Source organism: Staurois parvus, unplaced genomic scaffold (assembly GCF_062004578.1).
Source record: "Staurois parvus isolate SC_StPar_1 unplaced genomic scaffold, SC_StPar_1.0 ptg000439l, whole genome shotgun sequence".
Lineage (NCBI taxonomy): Eukaryota > Metazoa > Chordata > Amphibia > Anura > Ranidae > Staurois > Staurois parvus.
This window is the reverse complement of record NW_028318235.1, coordinates 5,024,620-5,046,655: the sequence shown is the minus strand read 5'-3', so window position 1 is coordinate 5,046,655 and position 22,036 is coordinate 5,024,620. Positions and strand designations below refer to the sequence as shown.

The 22,036-nt window shown below is 39.4% G+C and overlaps 1 protein-coding gene and 2 long non-coding RNA genes across 5 annotated transcripts in view; 1 reads left to right on the top strand and 2 right to left on the bottom strand.

The window, feature by feature from the left end:
* Nucleotides 1-312: 312 nt before the first annotated feature.
* Nucleotides 313-16,723, bottom strand: LOC149454052 (uncharacterized). The gene is made up of 3 exons (XR_016314388.1): nt 16,277-16,723; nt 8,701-9,015; nt 313-616 (listed from the first exon to the last, which is right to left on the bottom strand). It is a non-coding gene; the product is annotated as an uncharacterized LOC149454052 (long non-coding RNA).
* On the top strand, nt 8,721-19,052 carry LOC149454051 (forkhead box protein C2-like). Its single transcript, XM_089687899.1, has 3 exons — nt 8,721-9,227; nt 10,055-10,227; nt 18,842-19,052. The coding sequence occupies exons 1-3, from the start codon at nt 8,721-8,723 to the stop codon at nt 19,050-19,052; spliced, it is 891 nt and encodes a 296-aa protein (XP_089544025.1).
* Nucleotides 18,916-22,036, bottom strand: part of LOC149454050 (uncharacterized) — a 37,128-nt gene continuing 34,007 nt past the window's right edge. For all 3 annotated transcript variants that reach the window (XR_016314386.1, XR_016314387.1, XR_016314385.1), the window contains one exon: nt 18,916-19,056. This is a non-coding gene — a long non-coding RNA (uncharacterized LOC149454050). The remainder of the gene's footprint in view (nt 19,057-22,036) is intronic.

Sequence of the window (22,036 nt, the reverse complement as noted above, 5' to 3'; positions counted from 1 at the left end):
TGAAAGTACCACAGCCATGGCACATACACGTCATCTGTGCCAGCACCAGATTTTTTGGAGTTTTCCATTTTGTTAAGCTCTTTTTGAAAAACAGTACGCAGGTTGGCTATTTTGTTTTTCACATAATTTTCGTTAGCATTTACGCACACGGTTTTGCATAGCTCAATCAGTTTTTTCATAGCCTCATCACACAGCAATCGATTTGAATATGCTTTTGATTTTACTTTCCACAGACATGGCATCTCTCTGTACGTATCAATAAACGGTGGCAAAAAGGCAACAGATGTAAACTTCTGGGCCATTTCTGAAAATAAAAATAAAATTAAAATGAGGTCCAAACATATGTTGATTGAAATAAGAAATAATGCTAACAGCACAATATGCTTATGCTATCACAATGGGTTTAAGTTTTCACAGCACCAAGCACATTGAAGCACATGGGAAACACATAAAAGCACATGGCACAGGAAAGCCTTGCAACATGTTGCATAAGTAATCATATTATGAATGGTACCTACATGTTTTAGTCGTTTGGTCTCCGAAAACACGTTTATCTTGACAATGATCGTTGAATTTTTGCTCAGTCCAGCCGTCTCCCTCACAAGAAACTATCGTTCTGAAGAAAAAACGTTCACGCACACGAATTTAAGTACTATTTTGGCGCTCTTTCACGCTATAAAGACCACCCCTCCCTCTCATTGTCGGGACAAGTTGGAGGAGCAAAAGGAAGAAAACACATCAAGTGAGCACGAAGGATCGCAGCAGCAGGTGCAGCAGCAGCAGCAGCAGCAGCAGCAGCAGCATCTTCCTAAAATCGGACTAGAGAAAAAAAGAAAGGCAAGCAACATGTCTTTGGAGGAAATGGTGGAGATGGTTAGAATCCTGCTCCGGAAGGATTATGATTGCAAGCTGCAAGTGTACAATAACACCAATCGCAGAAAGGATGCAATAATGGGCAAAACCCTTAAAGTGCTCTGGAAGAAATTTGGGGTAAAACGTACAAAGGACCAACTGAGAAAAAGATGGTCTGATCTGAAGTTTAGGGAGGCTGATCAGTTTAAGCGAATCAGAAAAAATTATCAGAATTATTCACTGAAATTGAAAAATATATATTTGTATTTGTTTTTTATGTTGTATAATGTTTGCCATATGCTTATGCTAGCGCTATGCCTCTTCATTAATGTAATGTGCTGCTTGTGATGTGACCTATTTAATTATGTTAATTAATGTGAAATTAAGCAGTGAATAGAACATCAATGCTGTATTAATTAATTTAAACTTAATTCACACAGGAGAACGTAAGAGTAAAACAGATAATGAGGAAGCTGTCTAGGAGGATTTAGAAAAAAAGGCTATGGATGATCCTGTGGAAGTTTTTGAGGAAGCAATACTGAACATTATGCCTGTTGAGGATACAGTCAATAGCACAAGTTATGGTAAGTATTCTCATGTATATACTGTACATGCATTCATCTGTGTTTCAAAACATACATTTTAATAATTCACAATTTTTGTATCAGGAAATCCTGATTCAACAGCACTAAATAGTTATACCACCCAGAAACTTAGAGCAGAATTGATGGCTTGTAACATCCAGATTGAGGATAACTGAAATACTTTAAACACCTTGCGATGCAGGATCAATACAGTTTTAGATACACTCTGCAAACTGATATGAATCTTGTATTATATTTGCCAGACCATTTTTAAAAAAAAGGTTTACTGTTGAACAGGGGCGGACTGACCATTTGGAAACTCGGGCACCGCCCGAGGGCCCGGGGTCAGAAGGGGGCCCCATGAGATGCCCCTGGTACCTTTTTCATAGGCTTTTTTGAGTTTGGGCAAGGACACAGGGGCCACATGATCCCCTATTCCCCGGGGGCCCCATGAGTTGTCAGTCCACCCCTGCTGTTGAATGTCTAACATTTTCCTCAGGATATTTGAACAGCTTTCATTCATGTTAGCACTTGGGGTTTTGCACATTACATATCAATCTTTCAGATATTTTAGCATACTGATTACTGTCTTGTCAATATAGGTTTTGGCAAAGGATGTCTTGCAAATAGATTGTCCTTTTCTCTTACCAATTTTTGGAAATGCTTTCATTCATGTCATGTCAGCAAATAAAAAACACTTAGGGTAGTGTATTGTTTAATATATGTCAAGACTACAATGTGATTGCACACATTGTGGATGATGTTTATTATGTCTTCTTTATTGAAGATCTGTACCATTAAACAATATTTGTCTATAAATATATGTATACAATGTACACTTCACATTTTATATTGTAAAAAAAAAAGTAATATTTTTATAAAGATAATACATGATTAAAAAACAACTGCTTTGGATAATGACAATGTGTCAATAAAGCTATGCTGCTTTAAAAGTATATGACTGTTATTATTTGTGTGTATAAATATATAAAGTTTAATAGATGTTGATAATGAACATAAATTTGTTAATTTGTGGGGTACTACAGCACAGTGCAATAAACATAGAGGATTCATGTTCTTATGTACATCACAAACAAAGCTAATAACAAAGTAGTATTTGAAATGATGTTTGGTTTACATGCTAGAACGTTTGACCTTTCTTCCAGAAAAGACATTTCGTTCGTGAGAAAATTCTTTTCTTTCCAGGTCACCACACATGCGCATATAATTATAGTTTGGAAATTCGTTCGGTTGGACCATCAATGAGATGAAAATCGGTCGTTTAACAAAAATTTTCCAGCATGACCGATAATCCAAATGAGCAAAAAACGAAAAACAGACGACAAAATGACCCATACACGGCACAAATATCTGACGATTTTAATGTCGGCCGAAAAATCGCCAGATTTCACCCCCATCTATGGCCTGCATTACAGCCCTTTCACATGGGCGTTCACTCTGAATCCGTCTGTCAGACAATGTATGTCTATGAGTGGGGTTATGTAAACAGACATCCGTCCATTTACATTGGCTTAGATCTAAGTCCATTTATGTCTGAGTATACAGCTGGCCATAGACAGTTCGAATCTTGGCTGGTTCAGCAGAGACTGGCTGAGATTCGAACCAGGTATGGGCAGGCTGAATGTACCCAAGTTTATCGATCAATCAACTTGGGTTCAACCAGCCTTATTATAGCTGCTAACAGTAATCACTGTGTTCTCTCGGAAAGAAGGTTCCCCCCACCTCCCCCTGCCAGAACACAATAGATTTGCGGTAGGGATTCCCCATCAACACTGATTGTGTTAATGGAGGGGGGGGGGGGGGGGGACCAACCTATTTTCTTTCCTGCAACCCTTAGTTGCAAGAAATAAAATCACTCCATCTAAGACCAGTCCTACATCTGAAAAACCAAGCTCCCCTGCAAATTTAGTCTGCTTGAGTATAGTGCGTTTATTGCTCACCAGCTTACCAACCCAGAAGAATTTAGAGAAAAGTGCATGAATTTGACAGAAGAATGCTCATAATGAACATAATCTCTTGGGGAGAATCAAGCTTTTTTATTAGTTTTTGTAATGAAACCGATGACACTTGTTTGAAAGGACCTATAATTATTTTGTTCTGTATGCTATGGATTTTTTTGTAGTCTGTGTGTGCATGTATTACAAAAACAGATGGGAGGGATGCAAAATAAAGAAAAACTGATTAAAAGAAAAAAGAAAAAAAGAAAAAAAAGATGCTTCCTTATTTTTCAATTAAAGACATAGGATCAGATGTACATCAGAAACAATTGGATTATAGTCATGGCTTAAGGAAGAACTGGACACTAGCAAACAAGAAACATTGGCCAGGCAGGTATAACCCCTCCCACCCTAATTTACTAGACATTTTTTATTTTTCACAAGATAATTCCACTTAATTGTCTTGTTGTTGAGCTGAGCTCTTACGAAGCTATCTGGATTGGCTTATTTATGATGGTCTTTTTGAAGGCTGTATCCAAACCCTGCCAGACCCAACTTTGTTGGCATACCTATCATGTGACCCTTGGGCACTGGGCTCTGCTTGTGACACATCCCGTTCCTGATGACCCCTTGGGGGTGTGCTCTTGAATAGGGTGAAAAAACTCCTGGAATATAACATCGATCACTGGGTCCTGCTTATGGCAATCTACAGTACCCTAGTACTGTGATTCTTTGTAACAGAGCAATGTCCAGGATTACAGCTATAGTTTATGTCTGTGACTTAGCCCTGTGTGAGCATGGATGCTATTTTCTACTGCCACTGTTTTTCGCTCAAAGGGTTAAGGTGCAGAAGAAATAAATGCTGCCTACAGGGGTTAGACAAAAAAAAAAGGAAACACTAGATGATTTGCAGGTTTGAAAGTGATGACATGTTTTGCATTGAAAGCAGAAGTGATGTAACATTCTTTTGCTTCTACTGTGTGATGAGACACCTAGCTAACCAGTGGGAAGCCTCACTTTCATCATTCACTGTCCATGCTGCTAGCAATATGGAGTTGTGTCAGAGCTTACTGAGGTTCAAAGAGGGCTAATTGTTGGTGCCCGCTCAGCTGGTGCCTGTGTGACTGAAGTTGCCAATTTATCTGCCGTGTTATGAGGTACAGTATCAAAGGTTATGAAGGCATATACAATTTCAGGGCAAACATAATCTGCTGAGTATAAGCACGGTCGAAATGGTCAACTGACCGACAGAGACAAAAGGACATTGTGCAGGATTGTTACCCAGAATAAGAAAACAACTGCTGCAAAAGTGACTACAGAGCTCAATCTCAGTCCTGTGAAAACTGAGATTGAGCTCTGCAGTCACTTTTGCAAACAGTGTAACTGTTTTGGGAATTTTCATTGATAGACTAAGGTCAGTGTTACAGGTCCTAAGACTATCAAAACCATTCCAGTACATTCCTTACTTAAACCTATTCTGTACAGACATTCGACTACTCCTGACAAACTGTTCTCTCATTCCAAACACGTTGCAAAGCATTATCAGTTTTATGATGCATTTTTTAAAGAAATGAGCTGTTCCCATTGTGGATCCAACCATTTTTTGTTTTAATAAGACCTTGCTTTAATAAGAACGTGGGTCTGTTTATTCCATAAATCTGAGACTTCAGTGACGCAATACAAAAATGCAATATTGTTCCATTTACTAAACAAGGCCAAAAGTCTCATTCCCAAATCCTGGCAAGCAATAGAGCCCCCAAAAATATAAGACTGGATAAACAGAGTTGAGCATATATGGAAGACCTATACCACTTGGATGTGAATAAAATTTAAAAAATGTAAAAATCCTGGGAAGGATTGCACGACTTCAAAAAATCAAAAAGATATTTAGAAGTGGTTGGAGTGTAATGAAAAAAGAAAGCAAAAGGTAAAGGAATAAGAGTATGAGAAGGATAAGAGAGTAGGAAAAGGATAAGAGGGGGAAGAAGCCAGATAGAACAACATCAGAAGAACAAGAAGTAAATGAAAGGGTTATGAAGATCAGAGGAGGTGGGTGGGAAGGTGGGAAAAAAAACAAAACAAAAACAAGACCTTGACTGTTCCTGTAAAGGATGTACCAGTGTTCAAAGATCTGACTGACAAGAGACCATTCTAAGACTTTGTTCTCCCAGCAGGCCCTGCTATGCAACCTGCTATAGCTGTCATGGTGTTATCACATGTCCGACGAACCTGAAACTATCCTTATTGACCACTCAGTTATTGAACATTTTGAGCTTCTACCTACGGCTATACACTATTGTGTTGATGGGTTAGTGGATATTGTTTGTTTCAACTCCAGAACGAATCTCATATCTGTTAATAAGCAGAGAACTCTAAAATGTTTTCTGTGGGACATTTGCAAAAAAAACACTTCTTGAGGAAGATCTTTTGGTGCTTCACTGGACAATTTTATTAAAGATGACACTGGCAGAAAAAGTACATTTATGTTGCAGCAATAGAAAAGTAAGCCTCAAACTGGCATCAGTTCTCCTGATTCTGAAGCCAAGAAGAATTCCTTTAATTTTTCCCAGGCCTTCAAGTCCAGGCCAAAGTCTGGGACCCAGTTTAATTGCAGGTTCTGGGCTCCCAACATACAAGCCCTCTTTTCTATTAAAGGGCTCCCCTACTTGAAAAAGTGTGCGTGTGTGTGTGTGGTGGGGGGGGGGGGGAGCATCTGTTGGCCTTTGCAGATATCTTGACCAAAAGCATCTCAAGTTTATGGGTAAAAGAGGCCAGGGGCTACAAGCTAGAGTTAGCTAGGCTACAATCTGCCTCCTCCTTGCTTCATGTCCTCCAACCTGACTGTGTCCCTGCACATGCAAACAGACATCCATATTGCCCTGGTGGATCTCCTAAGTCAAGGAGCCATTGCCATTGTTGCAGAAGATGAAAGGTTTCAAAGTTTCTACTCAAATTTGTTCACCATTCCCAAAGTCACACCATTCATCACATATTAGATCTGAAAGCTCTCAATGTCTTAATTTAAGTGTAAAAAGTTTGCATGGAATCCTCTGTGGACACCAAAGATGTATACTTGCATGTCCTTAGCTTTCCAGCACATCAATGCTACCTGTGTTTTGATGTGGGCACACAACACTACCAGTTTGTGGTTTTTCTATTCACTTTGTCTTCCATGCGGCAAGTGTTCACCAAGGTTATTAACCCCAGTGCAAACCCTTGTGCAATCCCAGGGAATTCCCTGATACCTAGACAACCTCCTACTGAGACAGCAATCGGCACAATCTCTGTCAGACAGTGTTTGGGTTGGAACCTGAAATTTTAGAAGTCAGCGCTGGAATTAACCCATCATTTTGACTATATGGATGTCATGTTAGATACTAACCTGACCAGAATTTTTTCCACAAGTCAAATTACCAACTCTCCACAGATTCAAATGCTATAGTCCTGAGCCATTTAACGCTCAGCTTTTGCAATAAGTTCTGGGCCTGATGGTAGCCTGCTTCAAGGCAGTCCCATTTGCCCAATTCCATTTACCGTATTTTTTGCTCCATAAGACGCACCTGACCATAAGATGCACTTAGGTTTTAGAGGAGGAAACAAGAAAAAAAATATTCTGAACAATGGACTGCATATATAGCACAGGAGATGACAAGAGACTGCGAACATAGTACAGGAGATGACCAGAGACTGCGGACATACTACAGGAGATGACCAGAGACTGCAGACATAGTACAGGGGATGAACAGAGACCTTTCAGCAATGCACATATATACAGTCTATGGGGGGGAAGAGGACATACCTGGCCAGCCGGGCTCAGCATCCTCTCTGAGGGTGGCGCTCACAACAATGTCTTCAGCGTACCCTATTCGGCTCTGCAGTGCAGTGATTGGGGCCCAAACCTAAGGGCGGTGCGGGCTTAAAGCGGAGTTCCACCCAAAAGGGGAAGTTCCACTTTAATGCTTTGACCTCCACTCCCCATTATGGATTGGCACCTTTGGGGAGCGGAAGGGGAGCCGGTACCCGAATTTGACAGGTACCTTTTCCCACTTCCACTGTGATCACTTAGGCGATCAGAAGTGGAAGTTGTCCTTTCTCCCTTCCTCCCTGTAGTCTTCTGGGACACGTGACAGGTCCCAGAAGACTATGGGGCCATTCACAAACCACAGCACTTCTCGCACATGCGCAGTGGGCACCCGGCTGTGAAACCGCAAGCTAGCTGCCCACACTAAAGATACCGGCACCAGGGAGAGAAGACGGCCGGTGAAACCAGCGAGGAACAGGTAAGTAGCTGTATTTTAAAAGTCAGCAGCTACAGTTTTTGTAGCTGCTGACTTTTTTTTTTTCATTTGAACTCCGCTTTAAGGGGCAGCTGCTTTGGGCCCTGCCTGGTGCTGTCTGCACTGCTGACTCTGACTCCTCCTCTCCTCTGCCACAGAAGAACCAAGTGGTCGGCCCGGTATTCTAACCCAGCGGCTGGGGGGGTAGTCCTGGTCAATATTCGCTCCATAAGATGCACAGACATTTCCCCCATTTTTTTGCTTCTTATGGAGCTAAAATACAGTACCACTCCAGGACCAAAATTGAATAGGGCAGGGTGCTGCTTAGCTATTAAAAGGGAGCTTCAGCCACCTCAGCCAATTAGTAGAAAGCTTTTGCTGTGTATAGTGACACCATTAGGATAAAGAGGGAAGAAGATTCATAATGATTTACAGGCACATCTATGACTAGCCTTACAGTACTGTATATGTAAAGCCAAAACTTGATTAGCCCTTACTTCGGCAACAATTCTAGAGATTTGTTTTACAGCTTGCTTTCTTACAACTTCCCCAGCTGGGACATAAATGGCAATAAAAACATGGCAGAGGATCTAATTCATAATCCCCACTCTATACAAAACTAAAAAAAGGAAAAAGGTTTTGCTTTTATATAGCATTTACTTATTATTTATTACTACAGAGATTTACTTTACTACAGTGAAACTTTCTGTAAAAGTGAACGTCTTTGGTTATCTGCTGTGCTGAATACTGCTTGCTTGATATGTTTTGGCATAAGTATGTTCAGTTTGTGGAACATCAAGGTGGATATGTGGCTTTGTGTTTGGCTTGCGCATTAATCATGTTATTTGCAGGATTAGAGTGTAAATCCTCACAGAATAAGACTTGAAAGGATAAACAGGCACACTTATCAGTAGTGGTAATATGCTTCTATTGCATGAAGAACAGCTATAGAGACAGTTAGGTGTCAAACATCCAGCTGGACAGAAAGAACCCATCTGGAAAACAAATTTAAACAATCTCAGCACTTACTATAGAGAAGTTGCTGAAAAATGTCCTCTTCTGTAAATACCACTGGAGCTTCTTTTCTCATAGAAGCATTGATGGGTTGGACATCACAGCCTGAGGAAGAAGCTACACAGACCTTTGGGACCCTACGCAGTCAAGACAAATCTGATGAAAAGTTATACTCAAATACAGGACTAAGGGCAAGTCAGTCAGAAGAAAAGGACAAAATGATTAAACACCATACAAAAGAGAACATACTGAAGCCAGAAGGTAATGATAAAAGGGAAAGTGTAAATCCCAATATCATCAGCCAATCACAGTCATCTGCTGGCATCACATCTGAAGAGAAAATGATAACAGGTTGTCAGTTAAAACAAAAGACTGTACATTCTGGAAATCAACATGAAGAAAATAATAATCTTCTCGAAAAACCAAACCAATCATATATAGCTCTAATTTCAAAAGCTATCTTGTCCACTCCTGAGAAAAGGCTGCAATTAAGTGATATATATCAGTGGATCATGGACACTTACCCATATTACCACAACCAGGTACAAATTACAATAATTAAACAGATAAGGTAACCATAACTACTAACGAAATGGATCTTGTTTGCGAATAAGGAAATTGAAGTGTGTTTTTTTTCAGTTTTAAATGTACATGTTTAAACTACTTATCATTTTGTTATATTTAAAAAATTGACAGATTTATGATTTACTTTAGAAGTAAGGTCAATTCATTTGAGTGATTGCTGTAGGTTTGATTTTAAATGTGGGATTTTAAGGCAGTTGTAGTTCCCCTCTATATGCCTATGTGACTAAGCCAGATGAGCATCTCTCCTCGAAACAAAACACGTCCCGAAAGCCCATATGGTGTGTAGCATGCTCTTTAATATAATCAGCTGTTACATCTAGGCTGAATAAAAACTTGAATTATAAATTCATGCACATTGTGCTATGAATAATGCATAAGTTTCATCTTGTCCCACTGGATACTTTTCCTAAACAAGTATTTTTTTGTGGTTTTGGAATGCATTGATTCACTGGGGTTGTATTACTTAAGGAATATCGGCTTTTTACTTAGTGATCTCAAAATTCACTTAGAAGGTAAAGCTGTGTTCACACTGAATGCACCAGCATGTAGAAAGGAAATTTAAACAGGATTGTTTATTGTATCTAGACTGAATAATAAAAGGCAACACAAATTAACCTTTTTACTAAGCTAAGTATACCTACACTTTTCCAAGAGAACGGTTTTGCATCTTTTAGTAAATTATCTTCATTTTGCCTTCAGTCATTTAATTTTACATATTTGTTTTGTTACTAACATTTGTGATTCTGCGAATGCATTTGACTACACAACATTATTGTTTCCTTAGGACAAAAGCTGGAGGAATAGTGTCCGCCATAATCTTTCCTTAAATGAGTGCTTCATTAAGGCAGGACGTAGTGATAATGGAAAAGGGCATTACTGGACTGTTCATCCTGCCAACATGGAGGCTTTTTCTCGAGGAGATTATCAGCGCCGCAGGACTAGAAGACGTATCCGCAGGTAATTATTCACACTGTTTTTGTAAACTATTACTATTTGCAAGATGCAAAAATAAAAACATTGTACAATAGTTACAAGGTCTATAAAATAAATTAGGCAATAGGCAGCCGTGTTAAAGACCAGCCTCACACCTTTGTGTTGTGATAAGGTGCAGTAAAATTAAAGTTTGATCGTGTGTGTGACTACAAAGCATGGTAGTGCATGAGTGGCTGTGTGCTGCAATGTGGTGGATTAAATTTTGAAAGAAACCTCAGTGCATCTTGCAAACACAACCCAACAAAATGGGTGTTGCATAACACCAAAATGCACAGATCCACAAAATCCACAATGTGATGGAATGTGTTGCTAAAAAAGTAAGAAAAGTAAGTAGAGTAAAGAAGTCCTCTTTTTGTGTATTTTGATGTGTTGGGAGCCCTTTTAAAATGAATAGGCTGTCCTAATGCAAAACATGTTAACATATGAATATGTTAACGTGTGCTGTTACATACCACAGTGTACTTCAAATGCATGAAGGGCACTTGAAATGCATTTATTGCTGTGTGGAATCCTGCAAGTGGGTGAAATGTAATATATCTGTAGATACACGTATATTGTTATTGTACATCTATAAATCATATGCAAAGCATATTCTATAGCAGCCCAGGCAGCTGCTATAAATCCTGAAGGATGAGGACAATAGTGTAGTGGACATTTTAGTTTAGGGGGTTTGCTATTTCCAAATAAGCCTGGATTGATTGCAAAGAATCAGTCTCCTGAGAATCACATTAGAGGTTAAATGAATGGATTTGTGCAGTCATCCCTGGCTGAGAAAGGAACAGGAAGCTTCCATGCACAGCTCTCTAAGTCAGTAAGCAAGTAATTATTTTTCTTGGGGTTGTGCCTCTCTGTGTAGAGCAGTGTTTATCTCTCCCCATTGCTTTTTTTTTGGCAATTACTTTATTTTTTGGGAGGCTCTACATGTCTTCAGGTTAATCTTTACCACTGTACTAGGATGTTTGTTTGTCAATAGAAGGCTTTCCAGAATAGTTTTGCTAAAACCAGGCTCCCACTTAGCACCAAGGCACACTATGCATGCAGCTTACTCAGCACGCTAAAATAGTTCTCGGAGTAAGGGTGGACGGCATTAATATCTTTTTAGTTATGTCACTAACCAAATGGACAAATCTTTCAAAAACCCAGGGTCACATTACTTGGATCCTAAGGGGGGACCAGTTTGTCATGACCAGGGGTGGGCTGAAAGACCAGTAGCTATTGCAGTAGAGAGTTTCACACTGATCAGCATGATATGTACACGAGCAGGTAACCCTGGTGGATGATGAGGACTCACCACAGACACAGGGTCCAAGCACTAACCGTTCTTCCCCAGGGCTCTCACGAACACAAATGTGCGGCCGCTCGGCATCTAGGCCTAGACGCCGGGAGGCCGCACATTTGTGTGCGACCGGCGTGAAGAGGTTAAAGATAGTAATGTTCACTTTGTCCATTACCCTCAAGAAGTTCTAACTCTGATCCTGATTTAAAGGCTAAGTTCACCTTTTTATTTTTCTAAATTCCAGGTTACCTATGCACCAATATCGCGTTAATGTACTTCTGCTCTTCCATTGCTTCCTGGTATTCGTCCTGGTATTTGGGACAGGAAAATCATTAGAAGGAAGTACTTCAGCAGTTGACCTCATTGACACACATCCATTCACCTGCCCACCCCCACCTGGAGATTGCTCCTGCCCACCTCTGTAGTTACAAGCAGTCATTGCCAGTTAGCACCATTCTCCCTGAATACACAGCCCTTGTCTTCCTCTGATGATTGATTGCTTTATACTTTATTTTCTTCTTACACTAGATCGTTCATTTGGCAGAGTGTGCAGTAGCTGAGCGTTCAAATAACAGCCTATGTGGAGCAGGATTGTAGTATTGAAAACAGGAAAAGTGTGCCCCTAGAAGTCCGAAAAGCTCATTATACACTATACAATCTGACTGTACAACCTCCTTTATATCTACCATAAACCATGTATTGCAAGTCCCCGAGTGAAGTTCTGCTTTAAGATGACTTTTTTTGTGTTGTACCTTATACACGCTTTTTCACCAATCTTTCGCTAGTCAGTTGTTTACAGTTATCAGAATACAACATATGTTGTGATGGTTAAGGTCAGCCTTTCTCAACTTTTTATTCCCAAGAAACTCTTAAAACAATGTATGGACTTTAGGGTACATTTGATAAAAATGATATACAGCTAAAAATGAATAAATAAAACTAATTATAATAATGGCCAGGAAAGAAACGCAGACAAAGATTGCTTTGTCCTTTTACAATGTTGATCAGTAACTGGTGGTCTGTATATAAGTCTGTGTTACTAGACTTCAAGCAAGTTTTGCAATCCTATACTAATCTGTAGGAAAGCAACACATGTTTGAAGCTGGTCAGATTCAGTTCAGAAGGAAGCCAACTGCGAGTCTTAAAGCACCTGTCAGTAAAGTTTAAATGTTCTCATAAGCATTTCAAACAGATCACTGATGACACTGTCCCTAAAAGCCCCCCCCCCCCCCCCCAGTTGTTAAAAGCTGACGTTAAAAGGATAAGTCCACCTTGTGGACAAAAATAATAAATCCACATTTTTTTGCAGGTAAAAAAATGTGCATTTATTATTTTTGTCCAAAGGAACCTGGAAAGCATTGCACCAGTGATCAGCAGATCGCTGATGCCATGCAGGTCTCCTGCAGACTTGTCAGAATATCTGCTTGCAGTACCGGATGTATGGAGCAAACAGATAGACTGACAGGAAGCTTCAACAGTGCTCTACAGCGCAGTGGTATTCCATTGAAAACTACAAGCTGACAGTCGTTAAGGTTGCCGGGACTTGTAGGCACTCATTCACTGAACTCTGTGAATAAGTGACGTGCCGTGTGGATGGCGCCCCTCATGGTTGTGCTGTTTTCAAATCTGACAGATAGTACAGAGAAACTTCTTCCTGTACTATCTGTCAGAGGGAGGGGGGGCAGCGGGCTTGGCTGCAGCTATGGGAACATGTTCCATGTTCCATCCTAAAAACATGTAACATGTTCCAAAGGTGAACTTATCCTTTAAGAAATTACTAGCATAATCAAGTAAAAGAATTGAGAAGTCATGTGGTGTTCAGTGCTGAGAACTGCTCACTTTTACATTAGAAATAAAAATCAATATATTAAATGAAATCTTGTGACTTTTCTGAAATGCACACTTGTTCTAGGTGTGCCACTCTAAAATATTAAAGGATAAATTCACCTTTTCGGGCAGAATTGCACTTTTCATAATAAATAGAAGCCTCTTCTAATGTCCTTTCTGCCCCAGCCATCCCAATGTTCTTATCTCTTACCTCATCCACTGAAGTTTTCAATTTTCACGTTTCTGTTTCTCTTTAGATCTACCATCAGGGATGTAGTGCAAGGATCTGTCTGATTTGATGCAAATTGTATGGAGATTGTGCAGATTGCATAGTGTATGGCCATCTTTATACAAGTACATAGGAGGACAGAGTGACTGGAGACACTCAGCTGTCAGTCCCCATTCACATCTCCATATAGGAGGCACTCACGTTCCTGCGTGTGTTTTTTTTGGGTTTTTTTTGGGGGGGGGGGCGTTTTGGAGCATTTCTGCTTGTCACGCATAGGGCAGCCAATTACCTTGAATGAGCTGCCCTATGTGTAACAAACGCCCCAAAGAAGCCTCAGAAATTTCTTTAGAGTGGAGCATGGTTTGTTTTTACCCTGTTTTTTGGTGCACTTATAGTGCATTTGTCGCAAAGCAGGCGCATGCCGGTTACCTGCGCTTGGGGTACCATTACGTGCAATACGCATTTGCAGTACATTTCCAAAACATGCAGCAAAGCTCATGTTTTCTATGCAATTTGCCATGCATTCAGAAATGCACAGATGTGAATGGAGCTTCATTGTTCTTGTATAAACCTAGTGTAGTGGGAGCGCACATTTATTGGCTGATTTTACGCACAACATGTATAGGGCAGCCCACTGATTTCAATGGCTTGCCCTACAAGTGGCAAAGAAGCTCATGGGACATTTTGGTGTGGTGCAATTAGCACATTTTTTACTGTGCATTTTGCTGTGTTTTTCACAATTCTTTTGTGTGGCAAAGTGTGTGTTTGCTTCTGCATTTGGGGTGCTGTTAACAATCAATGACACCGAAAGTGTCACTAGTTTATTTTAGGTGTATATAGTTGGCCATACCCTGTACAATCTGATTGTGCAATCTTTGTACAATCTCCTTTACCTTTACCAAAACTATATAAGAGGACACACCTATCTATCGCATCATTCTGTACCTAATCAAGCAGGCTTTTGCACTACATAGTTGATGGTAGATCTAAAGGAAGTTGTACAATCAGATTGTATAGTGGACTTTAAGGGAGGACAGGTGCAGGGTGGGTGTTTTTTTTATTTTTTTTTTAATTTAAATATTTATTAAATTTTTCATGTTAATACAAAAACCCAAAAAGGTAAATAATTCTCATACAAATAGACATTTATAACATTTCTACCTTTCCCTTACTAAAAACTTTTTTTTTTTTTCCCATCCCACTACCCCCCCTTCCCGCCCCTCATCCCCCCTCCTCCCCCCCTGCAGACTCTAGCCCATTCTAATCTCTTGAGGCTTATTAATTTTTTGCTAACATCCTAGTTCATATTTTCCTATATTTCTCTTTCAATCCTGCTCTTTCCCACTTTTCCCATCTCCTAATATAAACTCTCATCCTATCTTCCTGCATATGATATGATCTTTCCATTCTACCTATCTGGTTTACTCTGTTAATCCAGTCTTCCTCCTTCGGTACCTCAGCTTTCCACCAAAACTTGGGTATCAACCCTTTCGCCGCATTCAAGAAGTACCAAATACCTGAATCTTTATATTTATTTACAGATGTCTCCACATTGTGTAGGAGGCACGTCGTTGGGTCTAACCCTATGTCAATTTCAGTTATTTCTTCAATCAGTTTGACTATTATCTTCCAAAAAGCCTGGATTTTCAGACATTCCCACCATATGTGAAACACCGTGCCTATCTCTCCACATCCTCTCCAACACATATTTGAATTTTCCCCATTCATCTTGTGCTCTACACTCGGTGTAATGTGCCATCGTGTCACACACTTATAATTAACCTCAACCTCTCTCATACTAACATTATCGTGTATCAATCTAAACATCTTTCTCTGTCTATCTTCATCAAACCCAACTCACATATCCCTTTCCCATTTTGTGATAAAAGTTAACTTTGTGTTTGTGTCTAATTCTGTGAGTATTCTATACACTTTTGAAATACCGTGTTTCCCATCCCTTCGTGTCTCTAACAACCTTTCAAACATATTCCACTCCTGTTTTATTCTCAGGGGTTTCGGTAGATTTCCAATAAAACATTTCAATTGATGATATTTCCACTCATCTATTCTAATAAAAATATCTCCCTTCTTCTCTATTAAATCTTTAAGTGATCTCAATTCCCCCTCCACCAAAACATCTCTCAGTTGGGTATCCTCCTTTCTAAACCATCTCCCTGATATCTTATTCTTTCCCGGGGGAAAGTACTCAGTATTTGTGAGAGGTGCAGGGTGGGTGTTAATGAGGTCAGCTGGTGAACTACTTCCTTCTACTGGTATTTATGTCCTAAATACCAAATTCAGAATGGAGAAGGAAGTAATGTAGAAGTTTTCTATGAACACCCTGGGGGCTGAGGTAAGGCCTTTTCCTAAAAGACAGAGAAAGCCTTTTCTTTTTGCAATAGAGGCACAATCATGGTATAATAGTACATAGGGAAGCTGGAATTTAGAAGAAAAAAAAAAAAGCAAACTTAGCCTATAAAGCCTTTAGTAGACAAAAAAGCCAGCCAACTATTTTTGGAAGGTGGGTTAGTAATGGTAGGCTGAAAGAGACCCTGTCATCATCCCATACAAGCTAGGATTAAGCTGCCATGTAAAACTACTGACTGAAATAGCTGTGGCTTCCTTTATTTTCAAATTTCGATTTGCTGGTGTCCTGCAAACATTGACACTATCTTCCTCACCTGTTGGAGGCTCTGCATTCCAGCCAGGCATGGCTGCTCACCTTCCCAGGACCCGACTTCCCTGCTATGAATGGGGAAGCCTTGATTGATTTGCAAAGATAGTCTTCCTCTAGAAGTGTTGTAGTACATGTAGATTACTTAGTCTGTTTGCAGTGCACTAGGAGCCCAAAATTGGAAAGTAAAGTGAGTCAGTTACTAAATTATGATTATTTTTACATAAAAATGTAGTAGGCACATTCATGGGGTAGTGACAGGGTAATAAAGGTTTTTTTTCTAAAGATACAGCAGTGTGTCCTCTCCAACAGCTATTTCACATTCTCTGTTGTACCAACTCAGGTCTGTGGGTCCTCATCAGGAGTTACACATGGCAAATAAAAAAAAGACTAGACAAAACGAAGTGTAGCGCTACCACCACGGGGGCTACTTGATAATGCTTCTCCCCAGTGGTTGCCCTGACCTTGCAAGCCTCCCAACACCTCTGTCACTCTAGGTTCAGACATATTTCAACACTATAGAATAATAGTGCAAGAGACACAATTATATACTATTCTGTAACACCTCTCTATTAAACATGTTAAAAAGAGTAGGCCCCAGAAATAATGGGTTTAAGATATACAACCCTAGTTAATGCATAAACCAGAACACTGGTACAATGGAAACAATCAATTAGCAATGTTTAATAGATTATACATCAAGAGTACATCAATCATTTAATTGCAGCAACAGCAATAAGAGAAGGAAGAAAAGGCTTGTTGACTTATCAGCTCCCTCCAGACCACCAGTGCCGCTAAAGGGGATGCAGAGAATTACGTAAAAGTATACTTCACTATGAATAGCTAAAAGTACCCCAATTATCTTAAAAGACAACAGGTCCCTTTAACTAGAGATTGCAAGTTGAGTCCTTTGATGTTTAAAGTTCCTGATATGAAGCTATCCATTGTCTTCTGCTAGCAATCAGGGGGGACATTAGCACTAACACATTAGGACTACAGGTCCCAAGATCATTGGCTGACAGCCAAGGATCTTGGGACCTGTAGTCCTATAGGACTACAGGTCCCAAGATCCTTGGCTGTTAGAAAAACTAAATCCACTCTGCTAACAGGAAGTAATGTAGCAGTCCGAATACTGGCCAGTAAAGGGAAAAGATTAACCATAGTCTCATCTGTAAATGTCCTTGAATGACATAATGATATAGCCAGCACCTGGCTACATAAGAAGCCCCCTGAAAAGGTAAATTGGTCTTTTTGAGCTGAAGGACACTTCTACTAGAGCTCTACATTTGCAACATTTAGTTAGTATTTGAACATGTACAAACATGTCTGCAGAAACAATGAAAATATGTTATACCTGAGGTTAGCTGATTTATGTGCCACAAGCAAGGATGTTTCACAGCTAATCAGATTTCTGCTCACTGCAGTCAGGTAAGTTATCTAAGTGTATCTAAAGGCAAAACTTTTTTTAGTTTTGGATAGAGTAGAGAGGGGATTAGAACACCTGTCAGGTTTATATTGCTGTCTGTCTCCCCCTATAGTTGCCCATTTTACTGATATCACTGAAAGTGAAAGTAAAAAAAAATACAAAATTTTGGAAGTCCCCAGAACAGGAATTGAGGGAACTCTTCCTATGGGGACAATAATTCTGCTGACAACCAATGATTCCCTCATTTTGGTGTGATTTCTTCACACTTCCTTTTTGGTTATAGGACAAGAAGTGAGGGGACAGCTAGTGACTATCAGAGGTGTGTCTATCAAAAGACATGACCAAATTACAGATGATTTGGTAGATAAAATAGATCACAAATTTGTATTCACATGTGTATTTAGCTGTTTGCCAAGGGGTCTGATTAAAGAAGGCCATACAGTTTTGCAAGGGCCTACCTAACCAATCAATTAAATTTATATTGAGTCAAGTAGGTCGGCACACTGCATACAGTAGTTGTTGGTAAATCAATTTCACACAGACGTTCCGGTTTTTTTTAATCAGCTCAGTCACGTTTTTTCCAAGAAAAAATGGATCAGTTTACATTAGTTTTTTATCAGTTTACATCTGTTTTTTTTCTGTTTACATCCAATTTTCTTCTGTTTACATCAGTTTTTCATTAGTTTACATCAATTTTTTGGCCGTTTTTCATCCGTTTACATCTGTTTTTCATTAGTTTACATCCGTTTTTTGTCCGTTTACCATCTGTTTTGTTTTTTTTTAACAGAAGAAAAATAGGGTTTTCTTCCTTTCAAAAGAACGGATGTTAACGGATGTGGACATTAACGGATGTAAACAGATGATCATCCGTTTACATCTGCTAGTCAATAGAAATACATCGGTGTCTGTTTTTCATCCATAAATGGCCAGACGAAAAACAGACATACGGAACACCTGTGTGAACGGGGCCTTACATGTATGGCCAGCTGTAATGCACTTTGCCCATCATTTCTGTAATAATAGTAATTACTGCTCTTTGAACAGATTTTTTTAACTGGGCCCCACCCAGTGTTTATAATAGATTATTAATCGCTTTGCTATTTTCTTTGTGATTTATTTTAATATACAAAATTCTTTCTTCAACAGGGTGTCCTCTGTACTTGGATGTTCACCTCACTTACCCCTCTGCAATCTGCCTTGTGCTAACCAAAGGTTTTGCATCTGGTGCCCTTCTCTCCATGTTCATTCCAGTCTTAATCAAATGTGGCCTTTAGGAGAAAATGTTCAGCACCAATCACAAAGGTCTCTTGCTGTACCATTTTTTTGGCCTTGGCATCAGCTTCCTCCTTACATATAATATTCTGAAAAGTTAGAGAGAGAACTTCAAAACTCCATTCTAAACTGGATTCACTATGGCAAACATGTAAAATATTTATTTTATGAAGTTCCTCTTGTATAACATTTTTTATAAATGTACTTCATATAGAGCACTTAAGAGTTCCACAGAATGGTAAAATGAAAGTAATTTGGCAAGCATATGATGGAAGGTGCAGCAGAACTGTTTCTATTGCTGCCTAATTATCCAAAATGTCAGCATTACCGCGTATGCCAATCTGAGCAAAGATTGACCCGATCTTTATATGAGTGCATATTTAAAGGATAAGATCACCTTTTAGAAAAAAATAATAATAAAGGCACATTTTTTGCAGTTAAATAAAATGTGCACTTATTATTTTTGTCTGCAGGAGCCTGTATAGCATTGCACATGCAGTCTCCTGCAGATCTGTCAGAATATCTGTTTGCTCCTACGGGATGTACGAACAAGTATATATACTGACAGGAAAAATCAATGAATTACCATGGCGCTCCATAGCGCCGTGGTAGTTTATTGAGGACTACAAGCTGACAGCCACTAAGGCTGCAGGGACTTGTAGTCTCTCATTCACAGCATACTGTGAATGAGTGATGCGGCCACACACAGCCACGTTCTTTTGAAATTTGACAACTAGTGAGGGGGGAAAGATCCCCCGCTAACTGTCAAAGCGGGGCCAGTCAGATCGTAACATGTCACATGTTACACAAGGTGAACTATCCTTTAAAATACACAACAGCTGCCCTTCCTGATAAAACTGATAGTTACCTGGCTTTAACTTCAACACTTACACACTAGTGCGGAGCAAGTTTTTTTTTTATCTGAATTAATTTTCAGCATGCATGTTCTGAGTCTGTTTATTAATGTTAGACCCAGCCAGACAGCTAACATTTTAAAAAGGAAGCTATTAACATTTTCATTAAGGAACCTATTAATTTCTAGAGTTTAACAAGCCTACCTTATGATGATGACCTTATCAAAGCAGTAAATTAGTCTGGTGACAAAACACTAATAGTATTATAGTTTGCAAAAAATAAATATGACAATATATTGATAAAATAACTAGCAAAAAGGTTTTCACATACTGTACATAATTTTGTTATTTTGTTAATCAGTATTACTGTGGAATGAAAGTAGTCCATGTACTTTATATATGACTAGCATTCTGTATTCTGAACCCAGTAACATTTTTTTAATTTTCTATTTGCACTAGCACTTTTCTTTGACTTTCTTTTTTCTGCCTTATTTCTTTTACAACCTTGTTGCTTGATGCAGCTAGCTTTTTATGCTAGTTTGCTGTACTTCTGCTGTTCCTACAACGAACCATCACACATCATATTCCAAACTTGTCCTAATTACAACTAATTGCCTGTGAGGCGCTTAACAAGATCTTCAGCTTTAAGGCTGTAATTGTGCTTTAGTAGGATTTGGAGCTCACGGTGTTTGTATTTATCTGTCCACTTAATCAGAATCTGCTGAACTTCGAAAAATAGGAAGCTTATGACAGTAATCTTATGCCTTGTCCTATGAACTGTGACACATGTGTGATAAACACTACATATTCTATTATTTTGCTTACACAGCTGCTATGATGTAATGATGACAGGAGGGAAAGTGGTATACGTGTAGTTATTTAATCTGTTTACATTGGCAAAAATTTAATTTTCACAAATTATCTAGTGTACCTAGAATTTTTTTTTTACAGAGATCAAACATTTTCCAATATTAGGGGAGTAACTACAAATCATGGAGCTCCAACAGCAAATGTTAGCACTCTAGAAACAATCAAAGGCTCAATGTCTGTCTGTGGCGCCTATTCGTGTCCGTGGTACGAAGTCCACTAACTGTACTGAAAATACCATTGTAAACTGAAAAAAATCTACAACTGAGTATGCACTGTGTGAGGGGTAATCTGTTTTCTTGCTGCTATATTGGCTGTAGGCTCTCTTGATTGACACTAAGGGGTAGATTTACTAAAACTGGTGCAGCTGTGCATGGTAGCCAATCAACTTCTAAATTAAGCTTGTTCAATTACACTTTCACAATAAAACCTGGAAACTGATTGATTTCTATGCAGAGCTGCACCAGATTTTGCAATCTCCAGTTTTAAATACCCCCCCCCACATGTGACTTTACATCTATGTGCATGCACTCCAACTATCCCACAACCTAGCTACCTACATTGATGACCCCACAACCACCTATCTCATTGACTGACTGGAACTGCAATAAAGATTTGTCACTTGTCATCTTTCCAATCTATTGACTGACTGTACTTATGCCACATCAACTCTGACATTGCAGCTGGCCACTAGCTCTGTTTGTACCCCCTAGTGCTTGAAATGACAGGTAGGAACACAGGGCAGTCATACACTACAGTGAGTGATTACCACTTGTGACACTAGTCCTCTGACATTACATAAAGGCACACACAGCAGAAGTTAAGAATAATGCTCCAATCACTCTACATGATATGCCACCCCCTCCCCCCGGCACTGTCTCCCCCTTCCTGCCTGGAGCTCCACCTGAAGCACTAGGTTTGAAACAAACCACATATTAAGAAAAGTATGACTTTGGTTTTCCAAGTGGTATGGAGAATATTAACACAACTCTGAAATTAAATTTTTATTCCAGCACTTTGATCACAGAGCCAGTACTTCAGGTGCCTTCGGAGTCCACAATGCTTGGCGCTGTGATATCTAGTGACTTCCTAGGTTAGATGGGTTGAACGCCTTCTCCTAGGCATTGGGTCATTACTGTAATGGGTTACTTCAGTGGCAAGCAGTTGGGGTTGGGGATAGTACTAAGCACTTAACCCATCTAATTCAGGAAGCCTCTGCATTTCAAAGTACAAGGGCATTTTGGCCACCAGAGATACTTATAGCGTATCTAAACTCAAGAACAAAAATGTTATATACTGCATCATACCAGTCCGTATATGTGGTGGCTGAATTAGTTTTCTTTTTCAA

Bases quoted from the DNA above. Each gene is read 5' to 3' on its own strand.
- LOC149454051 (XM_089687899.1), top strand. From the start codon at position 8,721: ATGTCCTCTTCTGTAAATACCACTGGAGCTTCTTTTCTCATAGAAGCA. The intron at 9,228-10,054 runs GTACAAATTACA...TTGTTTCCTTAG, and splicing joins ACCCATATTACCACAACCAG to GACAAAAGCTGGAGGAATAG. The intron at 10,228-18,841 runs GTAATTATTCAC...TTTCTTCAACAG, and splicing joins ACTAGAAGACGTATCCGCAG to GGTGTCCTCTGTACTTGGAT.